At 42.9% G+C, this 13,315-nt stretch overlaps 1 protein-coding gene across 5 annotated transcripts in view; it reads left to right on the top strand.

The window, feature by feature from the left end:
- Positions 1-13,315, top strand: part of LOC138945608 (filamin-A-like) — a 175,176-nt gene that overhangs the window by 36,756 nt on the left and 125,105 nt on the right. For 3 of the 5 annotated variants that reach the window (XM_070317058.1, XM_070317060.1, XM_070317061.1), the window contains exons 5-8: positions 6,133-6,346; positions 7,144-7,252; positions 7,775-7,962; positions 9,871-10,047. In XM_070317058.1, the coding sequence (XP_070173159.1) occupies positions 6,133-6,346; positions 7,144-7,252; positions 7,775-7,962; positions 9,871-10,047 (688 nt within the window). The remainder of the gene's footprint in view (positions 1-6,132; positions 6,347-7,143; positions 7,253-7,774; positions 7,963-9,870; positions 10,048-13,315) is intronic. The other 2 variants (XM_070317059.1, XM_070317062.1) reach the window with 1 other exon arrangement.

Below are 13,315 nucleotides of genomic sequence, written 5' to 3'. Positions count from 1 at the left end.
AACCCATCCCAGCCCTGGTTACAGCATAGCTTGGATGTTGGTAGAGCACTGACCCTACTCACCTCACCTCCAACCCATCCCAGCCCTGGATACAGCATAGCTTGGATGTTGGTAGAGCACTGACCCTACTCACCTCACACCCAACTTCAACCCATCCCAGCCCTGGATACAGCATAGCTTGGATGTTGGTAGAGCACTGACCCTACTCACCTCACACCCAACTGCAACCCATCCCAGCCCTGGTTACAGCATAGCTTGGAAGATGCCTTTCTTCTTGTGTACTGATGACCATGCACTTCATCACAGCTGTTTCCAGGCTGTTACTTGGGATTAGAGCATCCGCCCACTTGGACACATACCAACATTCAGCAGCCCGACCGTTTTTCTGCACACTAAGTTTAAAAAAACAAACCTTTTTTTGCTGAATTATTTTTCCAGATTAATATTTGTGTCAATTACGAAATCGCTTCGGCTAAAAAAGAAAACAGAAGAAGAAAAAAAGCCAAGCAAAATACACAGGCTGTGGAGTTGGTGTGTGTGGTTCCCAAGTGGAAGGACACTCTCATCTCTTGTAACAGCCTGGACGATGTGGTGATTTACAAGACCGTCTACACGTAAAGGATACCTTTCATCACTTCAAGCCAAACTGCTCCTTTTCCTGCATTTTGCTGTCACATAGCTCCCTATAGTGCATGCATGTGAAGAATTGCTTCTTTTCACAGGGGTGTCTATTTCATTGCTTCTTGTGTCGTGTGGGTGTGATGCTAACAATACGCACCTACAAACAGTCTGTTTTTGTTGAATGAAGTGTTTGCTGTGGTCTCTTCAGCTCAACGGCTAAGCGTTTTTCTTTCCCACTTTGCTGTTTACCTTCTCTGTAGGGTTTTCTGTGTTAACTTGCGTGCCCTGTGTGTGTGTGTGTGTGTGTGATTCTTTGATGATGCGTGTGTTTGTGTGCTCCTTCGCGACCGTGCGTGCATGTGTGTGCGTGCGTGCGTGTGTGTTTGTGTGCGCGTGCGTGCGTGTGTTTGTCTGTGTCAAGAGCAAGAAAAGGTCAAATAGGACGAGGTTGGCTCGCGACACAGACCTTACCCCGAAGGGAGAGCCGGCCATAGAGGGTAGGGTATGTATACCGTAGAAGTTGGATGTGTGTGTTGAGAGAGAGAGAGACAGAGAGAGAGACAGAGACAGACAGGCTGAGAGACAGGCTGAGAGAGAGAGAGACAGGTTGAGAGAGGGAGAGAGAGAGAGACAGGCTGAGAGAGAGAGACAGGCTGAGAGGGAGAGAGAGAGAGATAGGCTGAGAGGTAGAGAGAGAGAGAGAGAGAGAGAGAGAGAGACACGCTGAGAGAGAGAGAGAGAGAGAGAGAGAGAGAGAGAGATAGGCTGAGAGGGAGATAGAGAGAGAGAGAGGCTGAGAGAGAGAGAGAGAGAGGCTGAGACAGGCTGAGAGAGAGAGAGAGAGAGAGAGGGAGGGAGCACTCCTTTCTTTTCATCTTCACACCCACACACAGGTTTTCTCACCTGTGATCCTCCTGTCCTTGTAAGGCTGAGTTGACCTGGGTCCACTTACTCACCCCGAACTATTCCACGAAGCTTTGGTCGTCTTTGTGTGGTTTGTGGCGTTTTCATTCATTTTGAAAAAAAGTCTATCTTCGAATAACAAGATTCCCATTCCACTGAACGATCGGTCATGGAGAATATTTTAAACATGGTTCTGTTTGTCTCTGCCATCCCCACCTCCTCCCCAAAGGCACACACACACACACACACACACACACACATATGCGTGCGTGCACACACACACACACATATGCGCGCGCACACAGACTGTCGCACTCAAGCACGCACATACAGCGGTCACATACACACATACACACACACACACACACACACACACACACATATGCACGCGCACACAGACTGTCGCACTCAAGCACGCACATACAGCTGTCACAGGCACACACACACACACGTACGTACACACAAACACACACACACTTTGTTCCTTTCATTCTCTCTGGCTGTAGCTGCTGTTGAAGTGCTTGGGGCAAATCGAGCTTTGTTGTCATGTAGTGTATGGGAAATTGATCAGATGGCTTGATCACAACTATTTGTCAGCAACCCGCTAAGTTCAAATTAAGTTGTGTAAATGTCATCGCGCTCCCTTTCTCTATATTTAGAAGCTGAAAATGGGATTCCTTTGAGAGAGAAAGCATTGGGAATATGTGATGGCGTATTTTGTATGTAGAGTGCAGGATGTTGATGTCCCTCTGGAATAAAGTTCTGGATTTTGGCATCTTAGCGGGGCTGGAGCAATTTTTTGATTAGTGCTTTTGTGAACAAGAAACAATTAACAAGTGGGCCCATCTTCCCCCCTTTCCCCGTCGCGATATAACCTCCGTGGTTGAAAACGACGTTAAACACCAAATAAAGAAAGAAAGAAAGAAAGGATTGGGATCCCTCTGCGGAGTAACGTTTAGGGTTTTGGTCTATTGGGTTAAAGGCGGTCCTTGGTTGAGCCCCAAGACTTTGCGAAGTCTTTTTACCAAAAACTCAGTCCTAAAGCATCGTGCGGCCAGCTTCGCGTAGTCCACTTCGCCAGGCTTTATTTCAGGATTTGAATATCATTTTGGGTTTAAGTTCAGGATTCAAATGCAGTGGCTGCACACTCCCAAGTTTCCGACTCCACCAAGGATTAATCACGGTAACCTCCACGCGCTTTTGTTCGTGTATGGAGGAGGTAGAATTTGAAAAAGCCCCATGTGATTTAGGCTGGGTTTGGAAAGATTACTGACCTCACGGGTTCTCGCCTTTTCCAGTAAAGGAAGGTATGAACGCTGAGGTAAAAGTGTTGTATGTGTCCAGCCCAGTAGGCCCGAGACCAGAAGCAAACATTGAAGTTATTTTGTACAAACATTCCACAAAGTGACCCTGACCAAAGCCGGCGAAATGGACCACAGGCACTTAACTTGACAGTGGTTTTGGTAGAAAAACCAATTTAAAACCTTGGGGTCTTGTGTTCACATAGTCTATAGAGAAGCATTAAAGCACCTTCTCAGAACCAGTTTCAAAACATGATTATTCAAAGTTTTGATCTTGACACAAAAATACCAGCATTAACTAAAACTAGCGTTTAACCAGTCCTTGAAGGCTGCTGACATAGTCGCTTGTGGTCGTAGCTATCCCCGTGGCAACGCTTTTACGCCGCTTTATAAAGGGCAGTGCCCTTCTCCTCTAGCTTTTTGCCTTCAACAAGTTGAGTTTTTGGAGAGCTGTCGAGTGATATAACCGCTGGTTTTAATTTTTCACCATACGTACATCACGTGCAGAACCAGCCGCAACACTGTGCTCTCTGTTCTTTCTGGGGCCACAGCCACAGCTGATCAAGACGGTGACTGCATCAATAATTCATTATCCTTGTCGGGTGGGGGAAGGCGTCTTTTGATTAGTTTCCGGGTGGATTTCTCCTCTTGACGGAAATAGCAATCAATACCCGATTCATTCACAGTGGGGTAGGCGCCATACCAGCGTTATTGCCTGCTTTGTTCAGTGGAACCGACATTATTTTGGGCTGTGGTGGAAATGGACACATGAGAATTTTGCTTGGTCCAGTCTCAGAGACGTGTGTCAGACGTTTTCAACTTCAACTGACAGACAAGTCATTGTTTAGATACCCTGAAAGTGTTGACTGTTACTTGTGTTAGCTAAATAACACGTCTGTTCGTTTCGTATGCATGACATAACCGGCAGGTAACCGGACATGTCTGAATATGAAGATGGGAAGGAGATAGTCAACATACACACTCATGCAAGCATTAAAATAAGAAGGAAATTGGTTGGGTCAGTTGATCGGAAGAAGTCAAAACTGTTTTACATTTTAGGTAAACATATTAACCATCAAAGATAAACACACACAAACATGCACGCACACACACACACACACACACACACAAACACACACACAAACACAACACACACACAACACACAAACACACACACAAACACACACACACACACACACACACACACACATGAACCACAGTTTGAACGTGATGCATTTAAGGCATCAAGGTGTATCAACCTAAGGCCACCACCCCGATTTCTGTTCATGCACCTGAACTATTTTTGATGTAATGTGTTTGTGTTAGAATGGATACAGTACAGGGTGTGGACACGCTCCGTGACATGCAATCAAAACAAACTGGGTCAGGAGAAACTAGGGAGGGTGAGAAAGCTGGCTTTATAGGACTAGGTGGAGAGAAGGGGGGGGGGGGGGGTGCAAGGAAGATCAATAGCAGAAAAAAATGATCGGGAGAAAAAGTGGTGGAATGGGATGAAGAGGGGGGGGGGGGTCAATAAGAAAGATCACTAACAGGAAACATGGTTTGGGGAAGAAGTGATGGAAGGGGAGTGGGGGAGGACTAAAAGAAGGTCAAAAACGCATGATTGCCAGAAGACATGGTCCATTGGGAGTGGGGTGTGTGGGGGAAACGCACAGAGAGGGAGAGAGACAGAGAGAGAGATGGTAAAAACTTGATTAGAGAGGGCGTAGGGGTGATGAAAGGGCAGTCAGTCGTGGGGTTGGGGGGAAGGGAGTGGACTATTATTGGGATGGTAACTTCTGAAAGGGAATATCTATCAGGAGAGAGAGGGGGGGGGGGGCGTGGAGGGAGAGAGAGGGGGGGGGGGGAGGGAGGTGGGGTCAAGGAAGATGAATGGGTGAAACATGATTCACAAATTATTCTAAAGCAGTGCGGGGGCATGTAAAAGTTGTACAGAGGAGAGATACCAGAGAGGATTAGCTGTCAAGGAGACCTGAAACTGCAAAATAAAACACACTTCACCAGATCTGTCAGCCACATTGTGCCTGCCTAGATCATGCTGTCAAAGAAGGATGCATGGGTGTACCCCTGGAGTTTAATCTTCAAACAGGGTCACCGTCACAAAACAGGGGTTTCTGATGCAGTATTATTACTCGTTGTGAAAGTACATTAATTTCTTATTCACACAAGTATTGTTATTATGGTTTGCTATCAGAACCTTTCTCTTCTGCTTCTTTTAGTTAGGACACACACATTGGAGTCCTGTTTGTGGAGAAGCCTTACTGAAAATACTAAGAAGCTACTGTCTTTTTTTTTCCACCCCCCCCCCCCCCCATGGGCATGCATGCACACATGCACGCACGCACGCATGCACATGCACACACACACGCATGCACATGCACACAGACGCATGCATGCACACATGCATGCACACAGTCACAAGTATGCATGCACATACTACACAAACACATTTATTAAGGAGATTTCTATAGCGCATAACTAAAGCACTATGCATGCATGCAGACATGCACACACACACTCACCCACACACATGCACCCACACCCACACACACACACACACACACACACACACACACACACACACACACACACACACACACACACACACACAATGATAGAAAAACAAAACAAAATAAAATATCTACATGCTCTGCCATGTCTGTTCCTAGAAGTATATATGGAAAACTTAGTTTCTGTCACACTAGTTTATTCTAAAATAAATCCCAAAACAAAGAGACTGCCAACGTTCCAAAATTCAGAATCAAAAAACAAGAAAGGTAGGTTGTTGGAACGTTTGTTTTTGACAAAACAATACATTCACAAATATATAACATAATATTTTACTAGTTTTTTTTTATATTTCTTTTTTATAGAATAACCGTGTTACATACATGTGGCAGAAGTGAGTGGCAGTTGTGCTAGTTGAAGACCTTAATGCTCCCTTCAGAAAAATGATCATTTCAATGTGCAATAGGATGTTGGCCTTGAATTTTAAAAAAGGTCAATAATAATAATGATAATAATAATAATAATAAGGGTATTTATAGGGCGCAAATCCTAAAATAGTTCTAAGCGCCTTACAATCTTAAATATAATCATCTTAATAACAGCAACAATACACAACGTAAGCGCCTTAAATCAATCTTAAATATAATAATCTTAATAACAGCAACAATTTCATGAAGGGAGTCATTTTATGAATAAATTGATAAACAAATTAAGGGATTCAATCGATCCATCAATAATTCAATCAATCAATCAATCAATCAATCGTATCACATTTCAGGCTTGAGAACTGCAAGAGCGCCATGTCCATCGCCAAGGAGAGTTTGAACATCCCCATGGTGGTGCGTCCTGAGGATTTCTCCTCCCCTCACCTGGACGACCTGTCCGGCATGACCTACCTGTCCTACTACATGATGCCAGAGTCCCCAGGATACTACGCCACGCGCAGAGAAATCCGCAAGATTCTGCAGACCGGATCCATCGACAACTTTACCGTACGTAGTGCTTTTGTTTGCATCTGCATGTTTGTGTGTTTTTGTTTGTGCTTTGTTTCTGATTCTGTGGATTTTTGTGTGTTTTTGTTTGTGCTTTGTTTCTGATTCTGTGGATTTTTGTGTGTTTTTGTTTGTGCTTTGTTTCTGATTCTGTGGATTTTTGTGTGTTTTTGTTTGTGCTTTGTTTCTGATTCTGTGGATTTTTGTGTGTTTTTGTTTGTGCTTTGTTTCTGATTCTGTGGATTTTTGTGTGTTTTTGTTTGTGCTTTGTTTCTGATTCTGTGGATTTTTGTGTGTTTTTGTTTGTGCTTTGTTTCTGATTCTGTGGATTTTTGTGTGTTTTTGTTTGTGCTTTGTTTCTGATTCTGTGGATTTTTGTGTGCTTCAGTCTGTTTCATTGTGTTGTGTTCTTGTTATTTGTTTAAGTGTCTGTCTCAGCTTGCTGGGTGTTTTTTTCCCCTTTCTAGTGTATTTGAATCTGTTGACGGGCGCTATGGCGTAGTGGATAAAACACCTGGTTGAGTGTTCGAATCTCGGCCACTCTTGGTGGATTTAGGATACATGTAGTATATCCTGGTTATTCTCTTGTTTTCACGACTCTGCCAAAATCTGACATGGGTGGAGGATCTTCAGCATGAGCGTCTTTGATTATCTCCATGGGTTATACACAAAAAAAGGGACTCGCACAGGCACCACCACATTTGTTTGACTCAGGAAGTTGAAAAAATCTGACTCTACTCTTTGCCCTTTTGTTGCCAGAATCCTGTATAATTTGCATGATTTGTGTGTGTCTTCAGACTGACTGGAACGATGGACGTTTGTTGTGCAACTTGGTGAAATCCGTTGGTGGCGACATTCCTGGATGGCCCAACCTCAGTAACAACCCTGTGGAAAACCTCAAGATGGGTAGGTCACAGGTGTTTTTTCTGCAGTGAGAATTGATAATATATACTGTATATAGGGAGCTTTCACCTGGTAAGAGTCTCTATCTGGAGTGCTGTATTTCTGACAGAAAATTACAAACCCCTGAATGACAATTTGCAACACACCCACTCAGACAACCAAACACAGAGACACAGACAGACACACAGACAAACAGACACGCACGCTCACATGAACACACACATGCACACACACACACACACACACACACACACACACACACACACACACACACACACACACACACACACACACACACACACACACACACACACACACACAGTGACACACACATTCATACACATACATACACATACATAATCCAAGTCTTAAATAGGAGCTTTAATATTACTATACTGCGACTCAACAGTGCTATAACAATGTTTATTAAACACAATTTTAGGGGACAACATTTCTTTTTACAGTGGCAGTCTCACAGTGTTTACTATCTCTGTCAACTTTTCACGTGCTTTTTCTCTCCCAAAGGCCTGGAGGGCGGCAAGAACCTGGGAATCGAACCCATCTTCCCTGCAGAAGAGATGGCTGACCCTGAGGTGGAACATCTGGGTGTGATGGCTTATGCTGCCTACTACACCAAACTGAAACCCGTCAGACTGACCAAAAACGCTGCCTCCTTCGACGGCAACATGGACAGCGTCTACGTTGGACAAGAGGTTGGTGTTTTTTGTGTGCTCGTTTAATCGTTATTCACTTATCTTCTATTGCAGACGGTTTTGTTTGCGATACAGATGTTCGTTCTTATTTTCCAGTCTCCTTATCGTTTGGTGTGATTAAGAGTGTCCTCATCATCATTTGCACTCTACCCATTTCCTCTCCCCCTCTCCCCCTGAGGTCCCACTTTTCTCCCTCCAGCCCATTTCCCATTCCTCCTCCTTTTTCCATGTACACTGATTCATAAAGGAAATAAATCAGAAAAAAAGAAAAGTAGAAAAATACCCAGAGATCTTTGGAGAAGAAGCTTTTTGAGCCATACATTATTTCTTTGAAAATGGAAGTTGAAATTTGAGGGGTACCTCTATTTCTTTTTAATTGTTAATTAGGCTAGCCTCCTTATCAGACTTGCATCCAGACAATCTTGGAGAAGAAGCTTTTTCAGCAATTAAATCCAACACAACAGGGTAAATGGCAATAATATATTTATTCAAACTTGAATAGATATACAACAACATACATCAACACAACAATCAATCGACCATTCGCCCTCTGGCGACGAGCTGACAGATAGCGTCTGTCGGATGTTGTGAGAGTGTGGGTGCGCGCGCGACCACATCCGACGCAACATCCGGTGGAGCGAGTCAGGCTGACGAAAGCAATCGTCTGCTACAGACGATGCCACACCCTCTGTGCTGCGCCGATTTAAAAACAGCTTTAATAAAAGCTGAGTCTTTATTCTTTTTTTATTTTTGTGAGTGAAAATAAGAGTTTCACTTCCGAAAGGAGAGATTTTCAGCTCATACATGTATAACCATCACTTTCCACATTCTTGATTTATATGCTGATCCATTTAATAGGTTAACCAGTTATTGATATGTTTTGTTTACACCTTTTTCTTTAGATTCAAGTGAGAGATATTAAATATCATATGGCTTGAGGTTTGGTAACTTTTCAATAAAAATGAAATGTATTTGTGGCTCTCTCTTTGGGGTATCCTTCTTTCCAGCATTTTCTGTGGTTCTCAGTTACTTAACTGTTGCCCTGTCAGTATACTATTTTTACTGTCTCAAATGTCAGCCACTCTTTGTTTTGATCAGTTTGTGTTTCCTGAGTACATGTGAGTGTATTTGATCTTTTGTTTACTTGTATCCTTGCCAAATACACATGGATTTTAAATGTTCACTATCCCCTTTTGCTCTTGCAATTGAATTGTGTGATTTGTGTTTTATTTCTTTGTAAACATGAAAGAAAGCTGAAGAAACAGGAATTAAAACAAGATAACAGTGAAAATGTACTCACCCGTACCAGAAACACGAACAATTAACGTGGACTAATTGTTGGTGTTTCTGGTACTGGTGAGTACATTTTCACTGTTAGCTTGTTCTTGTTCTTCTCACCTGCTGTCTCTTGTTCCTATTCTAAACTGGAATTAAAAACATGAGAAATTCGGATGAGACGAAAAACCGAGGTCCCTTCGTGTACACTACATTGGGGTGTGCACGTTAAAGATCCCATGATTGACAAAAGGGTCTTTCCTGGCAAAATTGTATAGGCATAGATAAAAATGTCCACCAAATACCCGTTTGACTTGGAATAATAGGCCGTGAAAGGTGAATGTTCGCCTAATAGGCTTGAAGTTTGCTGGTCGATGTGAATGCGTTATATATTGTGTGTAAAAAATGTCTGTTTGTCTGTCTGTCTGTAAAAAATTCCATTTCAAACGGCAGAAATTAATATGCAAAGCGTGGAGAGCACAGTTGTGGTTCGCGCTATATAAGCTCCCCATAATAATAATAATAATAATATCTTCAAAGGTTTGCGGCTAGAAAGAAAACCGCCTACCTGCCAAACCAAACAGATAAAATAAAAATGAAATACAAACAATTTTTCAACATTGGAACTTTCAGGGTGACCATGAGGTACAGGAAGAGGAAGTCACCGTGACAGCCTCCCAGGTTAATTATAGCTCATATGAGCAAAACGCTCACGCCGAGTCAGCTGTCATTGAAAAGGAAATGGCATCAAAGGTCGAAGCTCATGCCGTATTTGAAGGAACATTCAAGGATGTGATGATACACGAGGAGGTGACTTGTGCCAAATGCGGATAGGAGTTTTTGCTTGCTTCCCTTTCTATTTTTTTCTTGCATTGTTTCATATTTTGCTTTGATCGAGCTGTGGCTGTACAGTTATTTGGTTATGACTTCAGCCGACCATTCTTTTAGAAAATTAATTTCTTGTACGTATGTGTCTGTTAAGTGTTATAGAACCTGTGCATGGAACCTGTGTGTGTAGTCCGGTCAAGAATATAGTTGTTTTTTCTTCTCTGCAAATCTGAGAAAAACAACTCTAATATTTGTTAGCTATTTTTACAGTACGGAGCATGATTTCATAGTGGTTCATCTTTTTTTAAACCTCAAGAAAAACAAAAGGGGGAGGTTCTCAAAGTTTAGGTCATTTTCACTGACCTAATTTAGAGAAAATTAGGATAATTGAGAGAACACATCTTTTTCAATTGAGGGTTGTAAAACAGAGGTATCACTGTACATAGTTTAGTAGTCAAGAAAATAATCTTAAGTCTGGAGAAAAAACAGAGGTCTAATCATTCCTTGGTTTTCAGAGTAATGAGTGTTTAACACTAGTTCCCAGAAGTGCATGAAGTATCTGAAAGTTCAGTTTAATTTTTTCTCTGTATACTATGTTTAGAATCAGATTTTTTGAGGAATCATTTTATCTGAGCTGATAAGTAACATTTGTCAGATAAAAGTGGTTGATCTAGAGATCAGGACTTATACAGAAAAGGACTGTTTCAATTCCGTTCAAAATGACAAATGTTAAGGAATTTAGATGCTTCTTTGTTGCTGCCAGGGTTTTTTGAATTTCCAGCGACCATTTTGGAAGGCTTTTGTGGTTTGCAGGGTGTGAAGCTGAAAATAACTGAATTGTGAAGTGAAACTTTACGGTGTGGATTTTTCTCACAGCCCAATGAATGTGGTGGAGGTTTTGTGTGAATATTGAACTTGAGGGTATCGATCGGCATGTTTGCTGTTTTTCTTCCAAACTTTGCTTTTTCTTTTTTTACCCCCCCCCCCCCCCCCCACAAATTTTATATTTTTATTCTCCATTTTTTCTTTTCCCTTGCAGCTTTGTAATTAACTAAGCTTTGTTTAATGTGTGCGCCCTACAGTTGACAGTTTGAAACCTGCAGTTATCAACTGACCTTTTCTTTCCAGCAGCAAGAAGAGACTAAATTGAAAACTCCAGTGACTACATTGTATTCTTTGCAGATTTTTTAGTTTTGCAGAAATTTCTCACCTACCTGTGCATTTTTTGTCTTATCACGCATTCTGTTAGAAATTGGTCATCATCTAACTGCCATCAGTACACTTTATGAATATTTCATGCTCATTTCACTACATTATCATCACCATTTTCAGATTTTTTTTTTCATTGTAAACTTCTTGCCATTACTACTGCCAAGATCGGAGCATGGACAGAGGACTGGGGTCTAGAGATTAACTCCACCAAGACCACCTCAACACTCTTCTCACTCTCCACAGAGGTTAGACAAAGTTCAGCACATGGGGCTGCGCCTGATCCTAGGTGCCATGAAGACAACGCCGATCACAGAAATGCAAAAGAAAGCAGACGTAGAGGCCCTAGAACAGAGACGAGACCGGAAGATTCTCATACAGGGAGAAAAGATGCGAAGGCTGCCCTCACACCCCCTGCAAAATCGGCTGGAGAAGCCCACCAAGAACCGTCTCAAGCGCCAGAGCCTCAACCACCAGTACAAGGAGCTCAGACTCCAGCACCAGGACATTCTCGACCCTGCATCAACCTGAGTACACCTCATTGGAGGCTAGACCAGGAGATGGAAGCCAAAGTCAGTCTCAGTGTCCCTGGCATCACCTCAAAGAACCAGCCGCCGACAGTTCTCAAGACCCTGATTCTGGCCATGATTGACGACCTCTACCCTCCCAGCTCCTGGACTCATGTCTATACGGACGGATCGGCAGATGGTGCCTCCAGGCAGTGGAATCTACATCAGATTCACAGATGGGGAACGCCAGTCCCTCGCGGTGCCAGGCAAAAAGTTATGCTCCAGTTTCAGAGCTGAAGTCCTTGCTATCAAAACAGCAGCCGACTTCCTCTTCTCCTGTGACAAATCACCGGGCAGCATCTCCATCTTCACTGACTCCATGTCGACCCTCCGGGCCCTTGAGTCTACCGATCCTGATCCCCTGATTCAAACTCTCAAGGCCTCCCTTAACACACTGACTGTAAGAACAGCCACTACTCTCCAGTGGGTGGCTACTCACGTTGGCCTGCCAGGAAACGAGCAGGCGGCCTGGCAAAGGAAGGCAGCCAGCTCACCCAGCCCTCAAATCCTGCAACCTACGAAGAGACAAAGACCCTTATTCGCAGCAAATTCAGAGCAGACTGGGTCGCCCAAAATGGTGGCTACCGTGCAGACCAGGACCCTATCAGGAAGCTGGAGAGAAACCAACAGACACTCATTTTCTGTCTGCACACAGGGCACTGTGGCCTGCGTGCTCATCTCAAGAGAATCGGCATAACAGACACAGCCCTGTGCGAGTGCGGTCAAGCTGACCAAACTCCATCCCACATGCTTCAGGGCTGTCCCTCCCACAAAGCAAGGCGCCGAGAGCAGTGGCCAGACGGAACGTACCTTCGGACCAAACTCTTGAGAATTGGCATATGAACTCCGCCGCACGGCCAGCTTTGCGCCATCCCTCGGAGAGAGACTCTAAATCATGCAGTCTGTCGAACGCAGAAGAAGAAGAAACTACTGCCATTGCTATTACTACTACAATACTTCTACTGGTGATATTCATGCAGTTTCATTGTCATGATTTCATGTCTTCATGATTATCATCATCATCGACATCGTCATTTTTATTAGCTTGCAGACCAGAGCTGAGTTTTTTATTGTCATTTTTCTTTTCTTTTCAACCTTTTGTAAATAACAGTGTCTTGCATGCTATGAAACTATAGTTTTCAAATTTGTACATAGGATTTCTTTTTTGTTCTTTTTACTATTATTTACTTTTTATTTATTTTAGAAAATTTGACATCTGCTAGATTTCAAGGAAAAGTCCCAAAGCCATTTTAATGCATTTTTTCTTTAATTATATGTTTGAGAGACATTACTAAAGCATTTAATTTTCACTTTGTTTGAAATATATGCACAGTACTAAAAAAAAAGGTGAATGTGTGTGCTTGCTTTGGAAAATGAAAAGTTGAAATTTATATTTCTAGTTGAGAGAAGGATCGAGTTAGAACAAACTTGTCTGTTAACAAGGCATGTTTCCAGAAAAAAATGTCTAGCCA

Source organism: Littorina saxatilis, linkage group LG13 (assembly GCF_037325665.1).
Source record: "Littorina saxatilis isolate snail1 linkage group LG13, US_GU_Lsax_2.0, whole genome shotgun sequence".
NCBI lineage: Eukaryota > Metazoa > Mollusca > Gastropoda > Littorinimorpha > Littorinidae > Littorina > Littorina saxatilis.
Note: the sequence above shows the minus strand (reverse complement) of the source record. Positions and strands in the feature narration are given on the sequence as shown.